General features: G+C 33.1%; 1 protein-coding gene across 4 annotated transcripts in view; it reads left to right on the forward strand.

Annotated features, from left to right (window-relative positions):
* The first annotated feature begins 15,333 nt into the window (after positions 1-15,333).
* The window catches only part of LOC126337021 (serine/threonine-protein kinase mTOR), a 236,436-nt gene continuing 225,649 nt past the window's right edge, over positions 15,334-26,120 (forward strand). For 2 of the 4 annotated variants that reach the window (XM_050001292.1, XM_050001294.1), the window contains exons 1-2: positions 15,334-15,670; positions 20,962-21,073. In XM_050001292.1, coding sequence (XP_049857249.1) covers positions 20,981-21,073 — 93 coding nt within the window. In that variant the 5' untranslated portion in view covers positions 15,334-15,670; positions 20,962-20,980. Of the gene's footprint in view, positions 15,671-20,152; positions 20,351-20,476; positions 20,664-20,961; positions 21,074-26,120 lie in introns of those variants that run through there. The other 2 variants (XM_050001291.1, XM_050001293.1) reach the window with 2 other exon arrangements.

Raw genomic sequence — 26,120 nt, forward strand, 5'->3', positions numbered from 1 at the left:
ATGATACAGATATGAAGAGCAAAAGAAATTCATACACCTGATTAATATCCTGGAGGGCCCCAACTAGCATGCAGAAATGACATAATACAATGTGGTATGGACTCAACTAATGTATCAAGTAGTGCTGGGCGGAACTGGCACCATGAAATCTGCCGGCCTGTCCATAAATTCGTAAAAGTGTGAAGGGGATGGTAATCGGTTCTGAACAGCTCATTACAAGGCATCCCAGATACGCTCACTAAAGTCCATGTCTGGGAAGTGTTTAAACTCAGAAGACTGTTTCTTGGGCCACTCAGTAGCAACTTTGGATGTGTGAGGTGTTGCATTGTCCTGTTGAAATTGCCGAAGTCCGTCGGTATGCACTATGGACATTATTGGGTTCAGGTGGTCGAGCAGGATGCTTATGTTAGTGTTGTTTGTCATAGTGATATCTAGATGTATCAGGGGTCCCATATCATTCCAACTACTCACGCTCCACACCATTATAGAGCCTCCACAGCTTGAATAGTCCCCTGCTGACATGCAGGGTCCATCATCCATGAGGCTGTCTCCATACCTGTATATGTTCATCCACTCGATACAACTTGAAATGCGATTCGCCTGACCAGGCGACATAGTTACAGTCGTCAACAGTCGAATGTTGGTGTTGACAGGTTGAGGTGAAGTGTAAAGCCTAGACTCATGCAGTCATCAAGGGTATACGAGTGGGTCTTCACCTTCAAAAGCCTATGTCAATGATGTTTCGTCAAATGTTCACATGAATAACTTAATGATGGCTATAGCATTGAAATCTGCAGCAATTTGTGGAAGGGTTGTACTTCTGTCACACTTAATGGTTATCTTCCGTCGAATTAGTAGGTTATTGCATGATGTTTTTCTTTAGATTTGATGTTTTACTGGATTTTTGTTGCACGGTCATGAAATGGTCATATGGGAAAATCCTCACTTCATTGTTACCTTACAGGTGCTGCGTCCCATCACTTGCATGTACACTATAACACAAATTCAAACTCACTTAAATCTCTATAACCTTTCATTGTAACAGCAGTAATTGATCTAAGAACTTCACCAGGCAGTTGTTGTCTTATATAGGGGTTGCCAACAGCAGCACTGTATTCTGCCTGTTTGCATGACTCTGTATTTGAGTATGCATGCCTATACCAGTGCCTATGGCACTTCAGTGTATATATCATGAACAACGATGGCGATTTAAAGAAATGTGCACTAAATAATTTGGATTTATTACAATACATATGACTAGAAAACTAAATGAAGGGAAATGCAGACTTCCAATAAAACATTTTTAAGCAACATAAACAATATGATGTAATTAATAATTTTTATCAACATCAATTTTAAAGAACGTTTTTAACAACAAAAAACGAAAACAACATAATTGTTAAACATAATAGTTAAAAATAAATGATTTTATTTTTAACCCATATTAAATATTTAAAAATATGATCCAGAGTTTTTAAAAAAGCTACAGGAACTTGAAAAATAAAGATTAATTATGAGAGTAATTTAAAAGTTAGAAAAAACAACCTAGGACAGAATAAGAAAAATATAAGAAATATCAACCTGTTATTGATGTAAATGAAAAAATGAGGTGTTAATTTAGTAAAAGCAATTGAAGAAAAAAGAAAAGGTAAAATACTAAATGTTCCTTATAATCAACAATAATATCATTTGGAAGAATTTAAGGACATGCCAATAGTAAAACGATGTGTTAGCATTTATACCTTAGGGCAAATGAGAAATACAAGACTTACTGAATAAATGTGAAGAAGAGGTTAAAGATGAAAAAGTTTAAAGATGTTGAACAAGCATTAAATACTAAAAATACAAATGTAAGTAAAAAAATGCTAGATTTGATTAATTATAGTGTAGATGCGGTTTTTGCATTACGATTTGACAGTATATAATAATTTTTGGTGATAAATTAGTGGTTGATAATAAAACATGTGAAGATACAAATAAATTAATAAATCTTTTCACTAAAATGTAGAACACTATGAATGACATGAATAAAAAATTTAAAGGTGTTGATTTATCGCATTATGTGGATATATTTATCAAGTGAAGGCAATGACTATAAATAATTAATAAAAGAAATTTCAATGTTTATTATCTAGTAAAATTAACGGTAGTTTTAGATTCAAATTGAAGTTTACATGAAAAATTTGGACAATGTGGCATTTAAAAATTAAAAAAAACAATCGAATATATTTATATGAATGATATCCATCAATTAATCGACAGATTTGCTTTAATTCATTGAGAAAATTAGTTCAAATTAGAAATTATAACAAAGAAAATTCAGAAGAACAAAAGTGTTAACAAGTAAATTTAGTGATGTTACTATCACTGATGCAAAATGTATACCTTATTTAATTAGATTTTTGAATAAATGTATCACACATTATGGAAACTAAAAAATATGGAAAGGCATTAGTTAACACTTAATTAATAAACCACCTTTTGAAATACACCTGCCTGGCTATAATTATTGTGGTATAAGATCAAAATTAGAAAAGAGTTTAGCTAGAGGTAATAAATAAATTCGTTAGATGAAGCTTGTAAAAATGAGATGTATCATATAGTCATAACAAAGAATTCGAAAAAAGTATGAAGCAGATAGAAACTACAATTAACTCCACAAGAAAGAATGTATGCTGTATATGCTTCATTTGGTGAAAAAAATCCAACACCAGCTTTCAGGTAAATATTTTGCAAAATTCGAAAATCTTTTCTATACTCGATAAAATGTGTTTACAAATTTATTTATCAAAATTTGATTAAAATGTTTGTAAAAACTTTTTAATCCATATTATGTCAAATTTTAATCGAAATAAAATCTTCCAAATAATTTTAGTCAAATTTTGAATAATTGATTTATTTTTATAAAATTCACCAACAAAATTATATATCGCATAAAATTCTTGTCTGGTTTCCAGCTGGATCAAACTGTTATCTGAGCACAATAAATCAGCGGTCCACCTGGCCACCATCAGCAGGTGAGAAAATATTTTTATGCATATAATAAATTTATATACATTGATACATATAAAGGTGAAGTTATTTGCGAGTGGAATCTGTTATCAGCGAGAGCAACATAGCTTGTCTCTCCTGATGATGGCAACCAGGTGGACCACTGAAATATTGTGTCCATATGACAGTTTGATCTGGCTGGAAATCCAACAAGAATTTGATATATTAATATGCTGGGAAAGTTTAAATAGTCAAAATTTATATCAGTTTAATCTTATTAAATGAATAATTTTACAGTTCATTACACTTTGCTAGCAAGTGTCTAAACTAAATTAAAGCATTTAAAGTTAAAGTAGATAATGAACAGTTAAATGGTATTAATAATTTTTTTAGCTGATACACAAAGGAAAAACAAGACGAAAAAGGAGAAAATAACTTACGATGTTAGGTATTTCAAAAAAAGGTAAAAAAATTATAAAGAAAGAGAAAAAATTGTTATGGATTAACAAATACAAGAAGGTGGATTTTTACCACTATTATTGGCAACATTGCAATATTTAGATGCAGCTAGTACACTAGCCAATACACTAGCAAACACAATAATAAATAAAAAACTAACAGCTAAAGAAATCGAAGAATAAATTAGTCATAATTTAGCAATGGAACAGAACAAAAGCAGAATAAAAAATTTCAAACAATAACTAACAGTAATAAAGCTTTATCAAATTTTGATATAGAATAACCATAACAAATTAAAAAGTAAACATTGTAGAGGCTTTTTATGACTCATGAAATACCTAATAAGTCAGAAAATTGACTATCCTAAGATAATTTATATATTTCTAGTAGTGTTCGTTAACACTGAATTTGTTGTTATAAAACAAGTACTAAAATTTACTTTTGAATCGTTATGGTGAATATATGCAGAAGAAATAAGTAATTTGTAGGGAAAATGATTTGTATTATAACATTGGAAGACTACAACATTCTGATAAATTCATTTGTGGACATTTGTGTTTATTTTTGTTGACACTATTGTCAGATAATTATAAATTCAAGATATTTGCAATTTAATAAATGACCATGTTTGGAATTAAAATAAAAATAATGTATGAAGTATTAGAAAAATGTTAGAATGAATAAAATAATAAAAAATTGATAAATATGAATTAGGAGAAATAAAAAAAATTAATAAACAATAAGAACCAAAAATTTCTAACATGAATTAAAAATATAAAAAATCAAATAGATCAAAATAGAAAATTTAATGGAATGCAATTCAGAAATAGAATAAAAATTAATAATCAAGAATTAGGAGAATTAGATTAAAAAATTAATAAACACAAAATAGAAAAACTAAAAATGAAATTGATTTACACATAGAGAAAGTAAATAAAAAGTTTCAGCAAAAATGAGGTCACAATTTTTCAAAAAGTAAGAATTCTATCACTTTTAACAATTGAAGATAAGTAGATGCAGTGATTCAGTTGTGGCTATGATGCTGTTACCAACAAGTATTTAAAAATAGAAAATTAAAATCCGTTTACTAAAGCAGAATGTAGAGTATTCTAACACAATTTAATAATTATGTTATTACAGAGTGTGAAGAAAATAGTGCTATAGAAGATTATTATAAAAAGATTGTAATCCCCCAACAGAAAAATAAATATAATATTTACATTTTGTGTAAGCTCCCAATAGAAAAATTTCTTTCCAATAATAAAATTTCAAGTTCTAATGTGACCTTCCATTAAAAACTGACTGCATATCGAGATTAATGAGTTTTGACGTCAGTAACCCTGCATCATGGCCCTGTGAAATCATCCTGAATAAACGACAAATTCTTACCTCACAATGATGTCACTGAATAACGCTATCTATATATCTGCTCCTATAAGAAATTTTTGGCACAGCCCAGTGCAATGCTGGCCACTAGATTTTCATTTTTAGGAAAACAACTGATTATCTTTTGCTTAATCAACATGAGTATGCACAGGAAAAATTCATAAAATCTTTTAACTCATATAAATGACTGGGAGTAGTTTTCTTCAGAACAAAAGGTATTATTGAAACATTTATGCAAGGAATTACATGGGACTTTAGCACTACCATTGTGGTTAAATAAATTGTGGCTATTAACATATGCAAGCAGCAATAAAGAACATTTTTTTACCTTATACTACATCACTCAGCCATTGCCATCATTATGCACAACCGACCCAACACAAGTCAACTGCTGGACTGCCTTTTCCGAAGTCCTGAACTCAAATGCTCTGTGTGAGCTACAAATCACGATTGAGTCTGTGAGCTACTAAAGGCGACTTATTGCCAACACTGCTCTGACCTGTGATTATATTTTAGATATTCCATATCACAGGAAGTGCGTGAGCAGTCCATCGAAATTAAATCTGCTCAAGTGCGCTAGTGAATAGTAATGAACCCCTTGTAGGATACATAACATGAATACAACACCTAATTATCCTTTAGATGAATTTAATTGATTCCAATAAGATCTATGATAAACAAATAATTGAATTTTCATTTAAAGCTGGAAATGAAGAAGTATGTATTTCACCATAGAAAGTTGTTGTCATTACCATAAAGAGATAAAAATTTATCTTTTAATGATTTTGATATTTTGTTAAGTGTATATGATAATTTTATAAAATAACAATTGCTAAGCAATCGAAAAAAAAATCACAAATAAAATTTACTGATTGTAAAATTATAGCATGTGGTTTAAACTGTTCCATTAGGTATAAAAATAATTATATTTTGTGAATTTTTATCTTTTATAGCAATCAAGAACCTTGAACACCACTCAGACCATCATATTTGGTGTTTGAAATGAGATAAATTTACTGAGACACATCATCCAAATACCACAACAACAGAAATGGAAGATGAAGGATGGAATTTGTTTAATTGTATTATTATAAAAACTAAATTTATTATAATAATTTGTAGCTAATCGTTCACAATTTAATTATATTCATGAAGAAGTAATTAATGAATAACATGGATATAAATATTTCTTAATCCACGATTTATGGCTTATTTTTCAAAATATTCTTGATCAACTCTAATTTAAAATAAAACTACTAAAAATAGTTCAGCATCTTTTGACAAAATTTTAAGCAAAGATGTCCATGAGATTTACAAAGTCAATTTTATAATAAATTTAAAATATATAATAAATAATTTTATGATGAATGTTTTCAACGACTTACAAAAATATATGTGATGTTTATTCAAGTATTACTGAAGTAAAACTATCTCTTGTTGAAAGATTTAATAGAACAGTAGAAGAAAAATGTGTAATAAGTAACATACAAGAAACTATAAATAAATTTGCCTAGTTATTAAATTAATTGCTGAATATTATAATACAGAACATTAGATAATAAAAAATAAGCCAATATATGTAAGCAAAGAAAGTATTACAAACTGTTTATGCAACAAATTTTGAAGAACCTAGGTTAAATATAAAATAGACGATGAAGTATGAATAACTAAACAAATGGAACTTCTGAAAAAGGCTACACAGCTAATTGGTCAAAAGAAATTTTTGAAGTTGACTAAATTTTTATTCTAATTCAATCAAATTCAAACTATAAGATTTTAATGGAGAAGAAGTAAATTTTTACGAACAAGAACTAGAAAAAAACAAAATTTCCAGATGTATATCTTGTGGGAAAAGTAATACAGAAGAGAGATAATAAAGTTTTTGTTAAATGGTTTGGTTTTGATAATGTTTATAATAGTCAGATATAAAATTAATTTTATTATCTAATTTGATAATAAATTGTAATCTTTTTAAGTGATCAAAAGAGGCAGCTATCAGTTTTATTCCTTTCTAGCGAATAAGGGAAGCAAAAATAATTTGAAGACTCCTAATAAAGATGTAGAAATTAATATAAATACTGCTGATGGTTGGGTTGATTCTGATCATGCTAAATAGTATATGAATTTGAAAATCGTTCAGAATGATGGTTCAGGTTACCTTACTCAAGATGGAAAACATATAAAAATTAATTGAAAATTGTGTTACAAACATATGTTATTTTGAAACTACATAAAGGGAAATTATGTTTTATTGGATGTAGAACATACTTTTATTTCTTAATCAGTTTTATTAAATTTAGCTCCATCTCTTTCTGATAATTTGTGTTAAAGGGCATGTTCTTAAAATCGGTAAAATAAAAAGTAAAAGAAGTTATGAACTTTATCCATTAGAAATATTTGGTGTTTTTTTAAAGAATATGAAGAAGTAATGTGGTAATGAGATTTGATAGTTTTTTTTACTTTCAGTTCAAGTATAAATGATGCAATTCTTCAGTGATCTGATAAAAATAATACTAGATCAAAATTAAAGCTATGTTACCAAACAAAGGAAAAATTGTCATAGAAAATACGGAAATCAGAGTAACTATTTGTAAATATAATTGCGATTATGGCCTTCAGTTAAAACAACAAAGAATAAAAATCTAAAAAACCATTATCTTTCTTTGAATTTTGAACTATAGAAATCATGCACTGAGTAATAAAAATATTTCTGAAATAGATGTAAAGTCAACATAGTTTGATATGACTTATATTACTTTTGATATTTTTCAAACAAAAAGAAAAATAATGAACTAATTGATTGCTTATTGTTTGATAATGTTCAATTACATAGTATTTATTATAAATGGTATAAATGCAATTTTTGTCTAAGAAAAGTGGGCTTTAGATCCACCAAACAATTTTTTAAAAGCTTATCATTCATTTTGTGGTTTTAAACAAGTAACACAATTGAATGGAAACACTGATATTGATTCACATAATTTCATTATAAATTATAATTGTGTGAGTGTGTGTGTGTGTGTGTGTGTGTGTGTGTGTGTGTAATTCGACAATCTACACAATCTTTAAATTGTCTAATAACATGTTCTCATAATTTTTAGGTTTAGAAATACAATGTCAATTTACTTTTTCTTTAAATTCTTTCATACAAGTTTCTGATAGTTTTTGAGTCACAAAAATATAAACAAGTATACGTTACATTTAAATTCTTTAATAAAATCTTCTGATGATGTTTGATATAGTGAAATATAATTCGAGCTTACTTTGGCTTTAAACTTTCTTATAAAATTTTCACATAATTTGTAGGAAAAAAAATAACTTTCACTGAAATACTTCTTTTTTAATATAATCAACAATAAAATGTTACATGCTTCATGTTCTAAATGTATATTATGTAATTCTTTAAATTCTAAATGTTTATGTGTACTTTCATATATAAGATGATTACAAAAAATTAATAAAACATCGCTATGTTTAACAATTTGTTCAATAAGCTTAGATGTAGTTAGTTCAGAAAATCCTTTAATGTTTAATTCTTTTGGTCTTTATTTTAATGCTTTTATTTTTAGGTTTTTTTCTATCCTCCATTTATAAGAATAAATTTAATAAACAATGGAATGAAGAATATGACTACAGTGTTAAAATTTAATCTCAAAAAATATGATTCTTTCATGTTATTTCCCTGTTTTTTAAATTTATTTCTCCTGATTTTTAATCTATCCTTATATTCGGTTAAAATATGTAATTTTATGCCCTTTTTATTTATTTTTGTTAATGAAATTTAGTTTTTTATTTTATTTTTCTCTACATGTAAAGGGTGTGCTTCAAATTGATTTGGAATTGAGTTGATAATAGATAGAAAATAGGCCAGACACAAAAAATATGCTGGTAGCCCTGTTTTCTACCTACCGCAATGAAGAGAGAAGTGAAGAAGGCACTCTACCTACTCTAATTTCTGGGTCAGAAGAGATTAGGTCATTATTATAGTTTAAGCAAGGCCAGTATAACATCAATAAGCGACACTAAGACTTAACCACTAATTATATGAATGTCTGGAAGAGGTAGTACAGAAGTAGGTGATCCAAATGGTAGTGGAATCAACATATGCAGTGTAGAACAGAATGGATGACATTTTAACAATCAGAACATGAGGAAGAAGATGAGCACAGTCCAAAGATTCATGTGTGGTCCCTATTTGTGGTATGGGGGACATGTCAGTAGACTTTTTGTCAACAGGAAATAGAAGGGTTTACCTTTAGACATTTCCTGTCTGTGAGATAATAGGAGGTGTTTTGCAGTCCTCTGAATGGGTTCCACCTACAGAGCTGGTTGGACGAATTTCAAATCTCTGTATCTCCCCCATGGCTGGATGTATACTGAATAGAATTCACATGTCTGTAACTAGAAATGGAACCTGCAATAAGAATAAGGTCAATTGCTAGGGAATGTGCAACATAACGTTTGCAATAGTTTCTCATTTGCATATTGGTTGGATGTGGCACAGGATCGAGTGAAGTACACAATAATAATGATACTGGATGTTAGCTACTCGAGATCCCCCACCCGATCAAGCTCTTTGAGCATATAATGCAACAAAATCCATCACTATACAGTCCATATAGCCTGGCAGAACTAATCAGCATGTATACTAGTATCAGTAAAGTGCCAGTACATTTTCAGCATATCATGTTATGTACTGGTATCGACAGGATTTTATGTTGCTGAAAACAAATATACTCGCTCTCATGTTCAGAGAGTAGTGTAGGAAGTGAAGTGAAAAATGGGGAGTCAACAATAGAGAAGATGAGAAACTAAACACAGGGTATCCATAGCCTCTATGCTACTTAGCACATTATTCGGAGGCAGGGGTAATATGACTGAAATAGCGAACACCACAAATATTTCGCCCTTAAACATTCATCACCTGTTCTAGCCACTGTGATCTCTCATATGAGTATGAAAGTCCTTCAACAATAGTGATGAGTATTGGTTATTCTATGAGTTTCTTTGTATGAGACAATACTTGCAATCAGCAACAACCAATGAGAGGGACTCCAGAAGACCATGCCTACCTCTCATCATAGCAGCACCCTCATACTGTGATCAACACAGTTTCGAACATGTAAGAGCTCATATCCAGTTCGTCAACTGAGCTGCAGCAGTCAGCATCATCATGCAGGACAGTGACAATTAAAGTTTAAGACTAAATGTACTTTTGTAAATGGTGCATTTTGCACTCCAAGAGAACATATTTTTAATATGTGCATTAAGTGATGCTCTCATATTCAATGGCAATGGTAAATTATCAAGCAGTCCTGTGGCAAAGCTAAGTAATCTCTTATTCATTTATTTAGTAAAGTGAATTAATATTTCATGTAGTCTAGTTTGATTTGCCTCCTCACAGTCCAATCAAAGAATCCACAGTTATGAATAGATGAAAGTAGTTTCTTCTGCTCATGAAAAATAGGGACAATGAATGGGGCTTAAGCTGCTCCAATTCCAGGCCAGCTGCCCACCTGTGCGAGAGTTGTTCACGTTTTTCTTGCTGTTCCTGTTGTGTTCTCTTGTATTTGTGTATGTACCAAGTTTCACAGTGTGTAAGCCAGCACAGGAAATGTTTGTGATCAATTTAGCATAGTTTCAGGTGCAGCAGATAGAATGCCTGCTGCTCACTGTTGGACAGCTGACGTCTTTACTACTAAAACAAGAAGCACCATTCCCAGTAGCTGCTGCAAAACTTCGCCTGTTCCACAGCTAGGGTGGAAGATTGTTGGACAACAGGAGGCACACTTCACATCCTACAAAATAAAAGGTATGGAGCGCAATACTTATTGTCCAACGCTGGTCCCAAAGTATACAAACTCTGTGTTAAACTGTATGCCGAAACTGTCCCTGAGAAAGTCACATACAACGATGTTGCGAAATTACTAAAAGAATATTATGACAGTCGAGTCCATGGAGCAACTACACGGTTTAAATTTATCGTCTGAAGCAGCAGTCTGCTCAGTGAAACAGTGGATAGTTGAACCACAAGGTGTCACCAGGCATTGCAGGTTTAAATGTTTGTATGGAATTAGTTCTAGTGGAGTAACGTTGTGTGATGCTATTACACAGTGTATTCTGTAATTCTAAAACCGTCGGCCCTTGTTTAAAAATGGTTCTGTCTGATGTAGAAACTGATTTTGAGGCATCTAGTATTTATATTGTTTTTAGTGCACCAGACACTCAGTATCATTACAGGATAGCGATCAAGTAGTTCAGAAAACTCTCAGACGATTAGTAAGAAGAGTAAGAACAGCGGTAGTAAAAGCTTTCAGTCTCGTAGCACACATCATGTGTTATAAATCTATAGGAGAAAATCATTTCCTCAGTGCTTTTCGAGACATGATGAGAAAGATTGTCCCTGAAATGATGCAAGTTGCTTTCATTGTGGACATGAAGGTCTCATTCAAATTGTATGTTTACGTGTCAGACAGGGTAAATGTGACAGCTTCCATTGAGCTAGTACATGTCAGCCACAGCTTTGCTGTGTGGATGGCGCCACTCATTCAGGCTCGAATTGAACCTAATAATTCTACATTGTGGAAATCTTCCAGCGCTATACAACAATAGGCAAATAAACTTTTTGTTCATTTTAAACTGGAACATAACACAATTAAGTTCCAGTTGGACTCTGGTGCTTATATGTTCCTTATAAATAAGGGCACTTATTCCGAAATCAGTATCCTACTGGTACAGCAGCCTACTTCTCTTTTGTCTCCCTGCAATGCAAACATACTTGGGTTTGATTGATTTGTTCAATTTGAGCATTCAGAACAATGGGTTACAGATCAGTGGTGCACTAACGTTTCGAACCTGTGTAGTAAGTACAAGGAACTATCTGAATCAGGTAAAGGAAATGCAAAAGACTGTCAAGTACACGTCACTGTAAAGGACAATGCAAAGGTGCTACTTTTTCGCACATGACCTATACCCATGCAATATGTGAGCAAGTTGCTCAGGAATTGCAAGGATGGCAAGAAAATGCAATTTTTCTGTGGTTCCTGTAACAGTTAACAGCGAAAGTCCCTTCTTGTACTAACTATCTGGACGATATTGTCGTCGAATGTCATATGCCTACTGAACAAGTAGTAAATTTAGACTGTTTGTTCAGGTTCTTTCCGCTACTGGCTTAAAGTGCAACAAGGAAAAGTGCTCCTGCTGCCAGTAAGAATGAACTATTTAGATCACATAATAAAGGCACAGGGTATACATCAGACTATATTGCACTTGGCTGCTATTAGAAATCTACCAGTGATGGGGAAACTTTTATAATATTTGTTCCTAATTCTGTGGAAATTGCTGCTCCACTTAAACAGCTAAACGGCAAACACGTTCCTTTTGTGGGGTCCAAAAATACCAGAACACATTTCAGCCGTTGAAAGAAGCATTGTTAAACTGTGGATGTTTGATTTACTTTGACCCAGATAAGTTAGCCATGTTAGCCATGGATGCATCATCTTATGGTCAAAGCAGGGCTGCTCCAAAAGATTGGATCTTCTGAAAAACGTATTGCTTTTGCCTCAAAAACTCTTCACAAAGTGCAGTGTAATTACAGTGTGAAAATATTTCTGAGTATTCACTATCGACATAAAGAAATATCACAAGTACACAAACCAACACTTAGAAAAATTTCGACTCACCCGAAACACAACTTACTGCCGCAACATAGATACTGTGTCTTCCAAAACTCAGTTCTGACTGAATCAATATCTGAACCAAAAAGTACCATGCACAAGATGGCTGCCCCTGTTTAAGCCCTCACCTTGATGCAAGTCAAGTACACTCATACACTCACATCTGACTTCTGCAACATACTTAAAAATTATAAATTTAATATTGCATATATGTATCACACATCAGTTAGTATGTAAATTTCCTCAGCTTTCTATTGTTATTGTTATTTTTTCTTTGCCTTAAATAATTTGTTCACAAATAGTGATTTTGTTCAAGTAAACACAACATTACATTGTGTTGTCACTAATGTACATAAACAATTAAAACTAACTTGAAAGTTCCCTATCTATATCTATTTCGTGATCCTGCTGTTACTTTCAATGTTTCCATTATTATTCAGCTGCAACTTCACACTTTTATGAATGGAATTCACATTTTAGTCTATAATTTAAAATAGATAATGTTTATGAAAAATCTACTATGATCGTCCGTTAATGCTCAATGTTGACTATTCATAGACACTTTGCTTGTGAAAATCGCTTATGGCGTTATCGCAATGTTAATTTCAAACTTTAATTTACATATACTACATTTAATTTGAAGTAATTTAAATACTACTCTTCAGATCATGTGTGTGTTTTCATCATGTGATTTTGTTAATTTTTTCTTTCTAACCATAGTAATGGCTTCTTTCCCATTAGTTGTGTCCATATTTTGTTGGAGTTAATTTTATTTGATAATTATTCTGGGCACTCAATTCAGCCATCGCAATTATGTTTCACACCAAAGGCTGCACTCCCACGTTTTTCTGACCATGTGGTCATTTACCTTTTAATGGAGCTGCCATTTATTGCTGACACCACTACACAAGTGCGGCTAATGAGTTCTGCCCAGCTCAGTCTCCATGCTCAGCTGTCAAAACATTCACGCCAGCTCTTCCATACCTGTCTGTCATCACAACAGAACATGTGCACATGGCTGCCTCTACTTTTGAAGTTTATAATCACTATTACAGGGATGTACACTCCCACTTCTTATTTGGATTAGTTTCATGTTTTTTTTTATTTTTTAGTAAAAATGAGGTTTAAGACGTACTTATCCAAACATCGAAATAGTGTTGATGATATTTACGACAATACCAGAGAGTGCATAATCAGATTGTCAACTTTAGCTAACAATAACTTGTCGAAAGAATATGATGTTTGCTAAATGTGACTTCAGTGTCACTCAACACAAGGAAAAGAAAAATAAAATTATAATAAAAACTCAATTTCTGAAAGGAATATTTTTTTGTCTCTTGATTATAGCCCTTTATCTTTTATTTCAATTTAATAATTTATTCACTATTAAGAATTAATTAAGAACAATAAAATCTGTTCTTTATTATACACAATACTAAGACCAATGCACAGTGGGTTCATATGTGCTTTCCTTTCCTTTCTGTGTCTGAGCAAGGACATTTAAACTCCCTTCTCGCAAAACTTGCAGTTTTAAGAGCCTTGTCATAGCATAAAAATAGATATTCTGTTGTCCAAGCAAACTACGTTTTTAGGAACATGGGGAAATGTTCAGACATCTGTGTTCCTCCACAGTCACACGATCATGTCCAGAGTAGTCCCACCTAATCATATTTACTTTACATTTTGCAACTCCTCTCCTTAATCTATCCAGTGTTATCTGTGTACTGTACCATAGTTCTTCGCCTAGTGTGATTTCCACTTTGGGGTGCAGATTGTATAAATTTTCTAAAAAAATTGAAGTAAAAAATTAGATTATTGTTTTACTTTCAGATTTTTAGAACGTTTGTACTACTTGTTGTTTATTTGCTGTAGCGATTCATTTAATTTGTTGTTTGCAAAATTTTATATAAATTTGGTTCATTGAAATAATATTTTCCTACAATACTTAATTTTTGTTAAAGATACTTACACAATTAAAATGTTAGCTAAAGCTGTGTAGAAAAAAGTGCAGAAATGCAACTTGAAGTGTAAAGTGTTCTGCTGAATATCAGTGTTGTCCATGCACAATGTTTCTACAGTGTGAAATGTTGGCTTCATCAGATGCTATCTGAGAAAAGCAGGTATGTTTGAAGAAAACAATGAGTCCTGTTGTTGAAATATTGTACACAGACAATACTGATACCTGGCAGAACACCCGACTCCTCAAAATGTCAACAGATCGCTGGGAAAGCCTAATGAATTGTCCTAACATCCTACGAGATATTTTTCCAGTAGAGGTATTGTGATAACATAATATAACTGTTTAATATATTCCAGGAAAAACCTGAACATACTTCAAGTATATAGGGCTACGAAAAACAAGTAATTGTTGGATTTACTTTTTACTTTGTCCATGATACTAAGCGGCAATAACACTTAATCACAAAATTGGGCATCACATAGCAACACCTAACTCGTCTAATATGAAATATAATAGCGTTAAAAAGTTGCAAAAATACAACGAACGCTCTGTTGAAAAATTGTTTTGTTTTTAATCCTTGTGAATATATTTTTCATACAAAAATGAAACATTTTATTCTTTAACGATGCGTATAAAAATATACTGAATAACTTAATTATTTTTATTCTGTCCCATTTCTATTTGTATATTTTTTGTTGAGATAAACAGCCGTATGTAAAAGTTTCTTTTTAATTTATAAATATTTCCATGTACATTTAAAAACCGACACATTTCCTTTTTTGACAAGATTGAGAATTTACTTTCCAAGTTCAGCACAAATTACACGAAAACTCTACAGTGATCAAAGATATTTCAAATATTACGTTATCTCTGAAATTTGAATTTATGATTGGGTTCTGTCGAATGCATCGTATTTATTTTCGTTTATGGTCGAATATCTTTGAAATGTTTATTGACATTGGGTTTTCTTAGACGTTTTTGTTAGTGTACTTATCCGGAAGACAAAAAAATTAAAGATGTATCGCATACGACGTGCGATACATCATTCGGAAAATCGTATTTTAAAGAAAATACGTATTTTTTCTTAACTGGGATTACAGTATTTAATACCCCTTATAAATTTTGTCAGGGAGACCAAATTTTCCTCCACGAATTTAATTCATTCAAAAAACTAAGAGTTACACCACATTATCTACAGGTAAGGGGACGAAACAGTATGCGTTGATACTATGCACCAAGTAAATTTTGACTGACAGCATTGACACCGGTCGGGGCATCATGTTTCTATTATTTTAAGATATGTGTATAATTAGGCCTATTCTTAAATGTATTGCACACTATGTCACTCCACAACAGAAGTTTAACATACAGGCCAAAACCGAAGAAATTTCATAAACAAATGTTTTTTGCAGAGATCCGAAAATATATTTTAGGTCCTCAGGAAGTACAATAAACATCAGCTACAGTAACAGATATTAGTAGTTGTTAATGCCTGGAGGCAAATTCCGTTTGTAATTTGCAGGTACGGGCATGAGTATTGAGCATAAAAGAAATACAGCAGAAATATTTCTGATGAAAGGCTTTATCATGTTATACCTCTTACGTGTTCAGTGTAATCACGACTGCTGGGAGTATTGTGGGTAAAATTAAAATATATTTTGTAGCTTTCAGCCAGTCTTACATCTTTTAAAAATGTAACAGAAGAGGCCATTGGGAAGAAAATGTATAAGCAGGTAGTTTACCAAGGATGGAACGTTTGTAATTCTCACAAAATTAAGTGCTTTGGAATTGTCTTACAAAAATTACAATGAACTTGAAACTTTTGCTCTAAATAGTGAGTTTGGTGTGTAACACCTTTTTGCATTACAAGCTCTGTACATAAGAATGTATTCTGACAGCATACAATGCAGCACTGTCCAAAAGATTGTTTCCTCCAATGAATTGACACCTCCCCCACCAGCCTAAAGAAATAATGTGTTATAAACAAAATGTACAATCAGTTTGTACAGCTATAACATACACTTCCATAAACGTCCCAAACACCATCAATGTGACAAGCTGTCATACTCCAAGAAATATACAGATGGCTCATGTTGTTCATGGGACCCACAGTAGTGTAGTAACTGAGTCACTCAAGGTCTTGTTATTAAAGCAGCGAAGTCTTAGTTTGGAGGCAAAGATACGGTAGTTGGGCACTGGGTGTTTCAGTGTTACTCATGAGTTGTTGGGCATCTCACACATCTTAATCTTTCAGCAGTTGATTTTGATCCTGCAGGTAATCTAGATTTGCTGGTGGCTTGTTACAGATATATGTACAGTTTCTTTCGCAGGGGAGGGGTTAAGGAGTTAATTATCATCTGAAGCATACTCATGGAACGTGTTAATATATACAAGTAACACATCTTCTCTTATTTTGTAGCAACATGCCAAACTTGTCCTGTCACATGATTCTGAGTTGTTGAACACTTTGTATCATTTTCCACATAGAAAATGCTGGTTTTAGATGATACTTAATTAGGGATCAAAGTATTATAAAACATGGCATCCATTGCACAAAAAAGAGGCAGCTGAAGTTTTTCTGGTCCATTCATTCAGTCATTGTGTTCCATATATTCTGATGATGGAGGGCCTTCAGAGATCTGGAATGAATATAATTATACATTGATTTGCAGAAGCAGCTACTGCAGACTACTTGTGTAAAATATACTAGCAACTAATTTTTACTGGTGATAATCTACTCAAACTGATAATTACAGGAGTTACTTCTAGTGTATTTTATAAATAGAAACTAGTTATTAAAAAAAATTACTTGTACACGACTTACCTGCTGTTTTTATAGGGCCTACTTCAAACTTAACAGTTCTTGTTTTCATTTCATTTATTTATTCATTGAGAGATCATTTAGAGTTGAACCTGTTTAATATGAAAATAAGTGTTTTTGGAGTTTCCATTTTCAAGTTTAAATATTCTTACGAATTTCAAATAAGGCACCCTTTTACTTTAGTTTTGAATATTTGGGATTTTCAGCCCTCCTGCCTGATGCCTGCTGACAATCACTTAATGAGTTTTTCAGTAGAATATAGAACTCCTATGCGTACTATAGACATAGATGTATAGTCTGTATACAAATAATTTTCACTTTTAGTATTATGACAGTATATTTTGTAGCCCAACCTAAATTCACTCTTATTACTGACCTCAAATATCATTGGGCATGTATTAGCGCTCTACTTCATGCAGCCTTCTATAAATTGATTATGTTATTTTTTCTTAGCTTAGCCTCTTTGCCTCAGAAGATGATGCAGTAGGAGAGTATTGAGTGAAAGCTTGCACCGAATATAGGCCTATGTACACACACACACACACACACACACACACACACACACACACAGGGGAAGAGAGATAGAGAGAGAGAGAAAGAAATTTATCAGAGCAAATTTGTCAACACTGAGCTTTAGGTTAACTTATTCACCTGTTTGTCTCACTTCAGTTTGTTATCCATCTGGGTGCCTGGAAATTTCACACAGAATTTTATTTGCCCATTAATCTCCTTCTATTAACTGTAAGTATTTTTTATTTGTTTGAAATTGTGTTAACATGGTTTTTTTGTAGGGTTAGAAGTTAGTTTAACTGAAGTGATTGATATCCCTTTGCTAACTCATAGACCAAACTGTCACCTTCCATCATATAGACCTTGGGCTACGAAATAGATTAGCCTGTCATCATATAGACCTTGGGCTCCGAAATAGATTAGTCTGTCATACATTCCAAAAACTCATATAGATACCGAGAAATATTGCCAGAGTTCTGTTCTCTTTCTGTTTGCATGCATACGACATAATAAATCTCACCACCATTACATTATGGCACAAAACTACAGCCAAAATTGCTCAATTCTGATGTTTGCTACGCACCAGTTGTAAGCATTTTTCAATACTGACATGCCTGTGTCAAGTATTTAAGTGTTTGGTCCTTTTTCTGTATATATGTATCATCAGATACATTACTGTTTTGTTTTTGAAGACTCTTCTAAAGCCTTTGACAAATCATTCATGTAAGTCAAGATTGTGAGTGGATCAAATACCTTACAATTCAAGACTCCAGATTTAATGTTTCCCAACTCTGATTTTGTTTTCTTGGTCTGTTATCATTTGCTAATGTAATCCTCTGTTTTCTGTTGTTAACATATGACTCCATCAGTGTAAGCGGCTGCCTTTAATCTCACGAAATTTTAATTTCCCTAGTAGACAATATATATGTTTTTGGATAGGGTCCACTTTTAGCAAAACACAATTTTGTTTTTTAACCCAAACATGTTTCACTGCAGTTGCAGCATCTTCAGTGGGCTTTTATTTCTCATCTGTTAAAGATAAAGAATGTTCTTTACTGTTTGTATACATGTAACTATTAGTTTTTAAATCATAATTACAGATATTTGAAAAAATACATAAATTATGAATTCATAACTTTTTACCACATGGTGTGGTTTTTCTGATGTGTTGTGTTTCTAAAGTGTTCTACAGTGACTGTTTTGTCCCACAGTTTGTCATCTGCAACTACTTACACCTTAAAGTAGATAAATTGTTTAATCCAAATTTACAATTTGAAATTGTTATTTCTACACTTGAAATTAATTAATTCTCTCTCTCTCTCTCTCTCTCTCTCTCTCTCTCTCTCTCTCTCTCTCTCTGTGTGTGTGTGTGTGTGTGTGTGTGTGTGTGTGTGTGTGTGTGTGTGTGTGTGTGTGTGTTGAGTTGCCACTGTCGCTGTTTCACTGTTTACCAGCTGTAAACAGTGGCGACTCAGTATATAGTGTTTGACAGTGATGAAGAAGAGGAAAAAGAAAACTTAAGTGAAACATTATGTAAGTAGAAACACACACACACGCATACATGAATTAATTAATTTCAGGCATAGAAATAACAATTTCAAATCATAATTTGGATGTGAGTGGTTCAGATGACAAACTGTGGAACAAAACAGTCACTGTAGAACACTGTGGAAACACAACACATCAGAAAAACCATACCATGTGGTGAAAAGGTATGAATTCATAATTTACATGTTTTTTCAAATATCTGTAATTATTATTATTTAAAAACTAATAGGTACATGTATACATACAGTAAAGAGCAATCATTATCTTTAACAGATGAGAAACAAAAGCCCACTAAAGATGCTGCAACTGCAGTGAAACATGTTTGGATTAACAAACAAAATTGTGTTTTGCTAAAGGCAGACCCTATACAAAAACATACGTATTGTTAAAGCAAACACAGAAAAAGAGCTTCAACCCCAAGATGATTATTCCCTAGTAGAATTTTGTGATCTACATATTTGAACTCCTTGACAAATTCGCAGAAAATACCAGCAGGTTAACTTTATTGTTCAGTTTGAGCAGATCTGGGACTCTTGATATAATATATTGCTTTCCCTGTAGAGGATGCCTTTATGAAAGCTAAACTTAGCAATTTTTAAACTGTTAATGTCGGAGAAGTATTTCTTTAGAAGCTACTTTCTCAAAAAATTTTAGAGAAGAGGGAGGAGGGAGGCTTACCTGTAGGTAGGTATCATTTTATGTACCCCCACTTGTGTAAATAGAAGTAACCATTGCTATTTCACTCTTTCACACAACACACACACTGTCACATTGACTGATTACAGTGTTAACAACTTACAGAGCGCCACTTCCAAGCCAGCAAGATTTAAGTACTGTGGTTGAAATACCAAGGTAGTGAGAAGAGTCACTTGTTTTCAGCGACCAAATCTCTAAGACTTTGCAAGCACTGTCTCTTGGTGAAGTATGCAAATCCAATGGATCTACTTTTGATAGCCATGTTTTTCTCCCTGTGTTATGAAGATTTCATTGTTCTTTGTGGTCAGTGATATGAATCTGCCATCATCTTGCAGCTATTTTCCATAAAGAATTAAACATCATTTAAGTTGCTGTGTTTATTAATTTCACAGAATTTTGAATTTTTTGCATATTGTGCTGTTTTTGCAGATATTGAAACATCTTCCCCTCCCTTTCTCTCTCCGCTTCTATCACCAGAGACTGCAATAACAATTAGAAGAGAAGCTGAAAAATTAACATGACTTTTAACACATCGTTGTGCACAATTGGGAATATGAGTGATGATTCTTTTATCTTCTCATGTAGACTCAAAAGTTAGACAACATTTTTGAAACAGGTAACAAAGCTGTGCCACTGTGAAATTGAGTTACCTGTCTCTTAAATTATACAGTTCCTGAAGTCACACAAAATAATTGCAAGACTTTTTTAGAGTGTGCCATAGACATAAGAAACCATAAGCTACAAATATGTGCCTCTCTCTCTCTCTCTCTCTCTCTCTCTCTCTCTCTCTCTCTCTCTGTGTGTGTGTGTGTGTGTGTGTGTGTGTGTGTGATGAATAAGTAATGCAGTTAACTTCTCATTATTGCTCAGAATACTTCTTAATTTTGTGTAATTATCTGGGTGCATTTTTATAGGCAACACTGAGGGGTCAAGATGTCAAATACATTAATGCAACAGTTTGTGACGGGACTGAAGTCCCGACACCATGAAGTCAGGTTTAAGGCAGCAAGAGATCTATACCATTATGTAAGTATCTGTTTGTTTTTACTGAGTAAGCAGTGTTAAAGATATTTTAAGTATTTGTGTTTTTTTTTTCATTTTTTGCTAAGTTTGTGGCATTTGGTCCTCACTCACAACCACCTTGTAGACACATTTTTAAGGAGTAAGTCCTTTTGACTACTGCCTCATAGTATATTTATTCCCTCATGAAGTTTGTTGTAAATGATCCACTGCAGTTCAAAAGAAGTGATGATGTACATAATTACAATACCATAAGAAAAATGACATTCATTACTCCTCTTTAAGGTTTTGTTTAGCACAAAAGGGACATAATGTTCCACCAAAGTTTTTATCACTTACTAAATGATATAAAATGTCTGACAACTAAATTAAATTTGAAAATATAATGGAAAAGTTTCTCCTTGACAACATGGTCTGTTCTGTGTGACAATATCTATTTTTGTACCGTGCAGAAGGTGGTGGGTAGTAATTACTAACTCACAACTGTACACCCAAAAAAATATTGGAAATAGTAGTCATATTTACATATGAATATGTAATGTGCATGTAGTGCGACTCATTCTACATAATTATGACTTATACAAATTATTCATGAAAAATGAAACTAATTAACTAGCTGAAATTCTTTCATTATACAAGGATGATTTGATAAATCTGGTAAATTTCCATAAAACAATGGAACATTTGTGATGCATACATTTAATTGTTGATAGCTGTCTGCATTGGTCGTTTGTCGACTGTGATAGAAAATGGAGAGAACTGAGTTTCATACTGTTATCAAACACTTTCATTTAAAAGGTTGGTCTGCTGCACAGGTCAAAACAGAACTGGATGAAGTTCGCATGGACTCTGCATCATCACTGAAGACCATTTACTTTTGGGTTAATGAATTTAAATGTAGTTGGACAAGCACTGAAGACGAAGTGTGCTATGGCCGACCAGTTGAGGTCACCACAAAGGAAACCATTGACAGAAACCTTAATACGGTACTGCAAGGTCACTGAATAAAAATGTGAGAGATTGCTGTGATTGTAGACATCTCAACTGAGTGAGAGCATAATATCCTTCATGGAGAATTCACTATGAAGAAGACGTGTGCTGTGATTGCTCACAGTTGACCATAAGCACATCTGGCACATTTCAACACAATATCTGGGGCTGTTTAATCCCAATCTGCAACAATTTTTGCTCCGATTTGTGACTGTTGATGAAATGTGGATCCATCATTATGCACCAGAGTCAAAATAAGGGACAAAGTATGATGAAAATGCACCAAAGAAGAGAAAGACCATCATGTCAGCTGGTAAGTTTGATGGCCACTATTTTTCGGATTCTAAAGGAATAATCGTAACAGATTATGTGGAACCATGTAGAACATAACTGGACCCAATTATGCCACATTGTTGGATCATTTGAAACTTGCTTTGGCTAAGAAAAGACCAAGGTTGATGTGCAAAAAAAAGTGCCATTCAGTATACACCATCCCATACATCAGTGATAACAATGGTAAAAGAGCGCAAATCGTACTCTGAATTGGTTCCTCATCCACCCCTGTCACCAGCATTAGCCCCAATGACTACATCCTGTTCTCAAACTTGAAACTTTCTGTTGCTGAAAACAAATTTTCATCAAATGAGGAAACCATAGTTGCAGTCAACGAGTATTTTATGGAGTTTGATTGAGGTTATTTTTCTGATGGGATGAAAAAACTTGAAGGATCTCTGGAGCAAGTGTATCCTCAAAGGAGACTATGTCAAGAAGTGAAGTGAGTTGTTTATGAAACAAGCATTTTACTTGCTATTTTACCAGTCTTATCAAACCACCATCTTATATCTTGTAATTGTTTTCATCAACTTTTCTTAAAGTATGTGTAGCATCACAGTGTATTCAGTAAACAATAAGCTCATAAAGATTATAGAACTGAGACTTTTTACTTTGGTTGAATGCAGTGTTAGTGAGTGCTCAATAGCTCATGTCTGATTCATTCTGCAAAAGACTTACCGGTATGTTTAAAAGAAGAAAGTGTTACAGTGGCACATAAAAATATCAATCAGATTATTCAGCATGCTTTGCAATGTCATTAATAGAGTATTGGCTGCAGTGTCTGGATACATCACAGCTGAGGTCTTACTTACAGAAAACTGGTGTAGTTGTTAACACAGTGACTCTCATTCAGGATGAATATACTAAAACTGTAATTTTATGTTCCTGAATGTCGTGATCTACACCTACAATTATAATCTGCAAACCACTGTGACGTGCATGACAAAGTGTAATACCAATGGTGCTTCCAGTAACGGGCAACAAATGAGTTCTTGGAGTTTTTTAGTCTGGCTGAGCTGGTTTCAGCCAAGTGTTTCCTTCAGACATATTATCCATGGGTGATCTCTAACATACTGTAAGCCAGGTACTCAGTGGGATTATCATGACTGTATTTTAATGTCTGTGATATTTTAGTTAGTGAAAATAGGGGCTTTTTATGGAAAGATTATGTATGAATTAGTACAGAACACTGTCTGAAATGCAGAGAAAATAATGGAAAAACAGTAGGTGGTCGAAGTTAGCATGGATTTGGGGGTACATTGACCAGCCAGTACTTCCACCACAACAGTTAGCTGCCATTCCATTGTGGTCAGTATTTCAAAAACACAGTGAAACTTTGACCACCGAGGGAAAAAAAAACTGATCTTAAGTTTTCTTTAGCGCTTTATGAAGCCTTATAAAAGGAAAAAACCTAGTACAGTACATAAAAGTGAGATACATCACCATCGGAATTATAAACATAATTACAGGTACTAAGTTGGAGTACCACACACATAGCTCCAAATTTAGCTGAGCATAATACCTTCGGTTTCATGTCTCTTAGACCTAAAGCCTCATCTCAAAATGTCTGTTACAGTTAGAATTAAGGTTATCGGTTCTCCATTAATCGAGACAATGTCTGGCACTTTGTGGCCAAACAAACTTCACTCCTTGTTTCAAGAGATATTTGACATTATGTGTAGTACCTGAATCTCTGCCTGAACCACAACAACTTGCAATTTGAGCAATATATGACTGACATCTGTTTTTCTTGGTTGTAGGCACCTTAACAATCACAAATTATCATTTATCTTCATAGCAGTGGTTAATGTTTGTATTCCTTGGTTTCAGCTTTCATTGGCATCAGCAGTCTTTAATAAATTCTGTATTTGTAATCCTGGGCTAAAAATGACCAGTGGTCAAACTAACCCCGAAACGGAGAAGTCATGCACATGACCTCAGGAATCATAATATAGTGGCAGATACATACATGTGAACAAAAAGCTAATCAGGGGTCCTTTTTGAGAATTAATTGCGTAGCTTATATGATGTAGTTGAAAACGCCTTATATTAAATGATGTTGGATTTTCGACAACATGATTTTAACACACTTTTCTGTTTACAATTATGTCACAACACACTCCGTTATTTTTAACTGTTGCACGAGAAAGCTGGCACAACATGGTGCCATTTAGCTTATATTGATGGAACTTTACCACCAAGTATATACTAAACAACTAACTGAGAACCAGCAGAGAGCTGTAAAACCTTTGGTGTATGAGTGGTCAGAGTAACCACAGTGGTCAAAATATATCCACTTTACATCACTTGACGTGTGTTGTCTCCCTTCCTCAAAGTTTTCCTCGTAAGTTGTACTTGGTTAGTGCTGTCCTTCTTTCCAATATAAAGATATTCCACTTGACTCATTAATCCGAATATACTCAAGGTTACTTAAAAGATTGCACGTATGTTGTTTCCAATGAAAAGTTTCTACAGTAACTATGATAGTAATAGATGTATAGCCTGACAACCTATGTCCTGTCTAAATATGGTATAACTGTTTTGTATATATTACACTACTTCTGCACAATTGTAACTCATGTCCAGTAGTTGATTACCTCTTCAGTTGAGTGCAGCAGCTAATGTGTTCAAGAAAATATAAGATTAACTGTCCCATTAAAAGGACGTTATTTAATGGTTTTCATCAAATAATTATATACTGTAAAGCCAAGTAAGCATGCTGTTTTCTAAAACAACAAAATATATACTATTATCTCTGATTCTACAAATCAAAATTACTCAAATACTCCTCTGCTGTAGAAGATTCTGAATTTTCATAGTTTCAGTTATAGATATATCAACTGTAAATCAAATATAGCAATTCACTCACTAACTGTTTAACATTTTATTTGTTTTACACCCATCACCTTCCACCTTTTGTTATGCTTCTTTTCTGGAGTAATCCAAACATTCCACTAAATAAAAGGCTGACTGCGTGCTTGTATTTGGCCCCTGAGCATAGGATGCTGGTAGCTGAAGCTCGCAGTTGGCTCGTAGCACAGTGGCTGCTGAGACTAGTGCCATCTCTTTCTCCCAGAGCAGCCAGCTAATGACTCTTGGACAAAATGAATATGTTATGGTTTAACGCATCTCAGAAGTCATATAAAAGTTGATAGTGAATCATTAGAAGGAACAGGTACAGCTTCTTCAGTCATTTTTGTATATAAATTAACATTGACAACACTGCATGTAGATCAGCACTGCATCCACAATGGCTACTTATTGCTATGGCACACAGTACTGTTATGTAACTGAGGCTGGTAACAACTGTAAACATTCCGGAGCAGCATGAACTCAACTGACAACCACCAATCACAGAGGAGCCAAGATAAAATGTGTGATCACAATAAATTATTTTTTTATAACGTCAGATTATCATCTTTGAACCTACTCTTAATGGGAGCTATTAGTTCATTTCCTTGCCTTTAAAATATTGTTAGTAACAAAATTTTTTTAGATAAAACTAACCTCAGTCGAAACCTTCCTTTCAACTCTGATCTAGACTTTTATTTTCCTTAGAGATTATCATGTCTTGAATATACTTCAACAGCTATAACATGACAAGCTGGGATTTAATTTTTTATTTTTTAAATCATCTGCAAGTCGGATTCTTTTATTCATCAGTGATTATAGTTACACTTCTGCTTGCTGTAATGGTGTCCTATGTAATAGTACTGCTACTATAGCCTTA

The sequence above is a fragment of the Schistocerca gregaria genome, chromosome 2, assembly GCF_023897955.1.
Source record: "Schistocerca gregaria isolate iqSchGreg1 chromosome 2, iqSchGreg1.2, whole genome shotgun sequence".
NCBI lineage: Eukaryota > Metazoa > Arthropoda > Insecta > Orthoptera > Acrididae > Schistocerca > Schistocerca gregaria.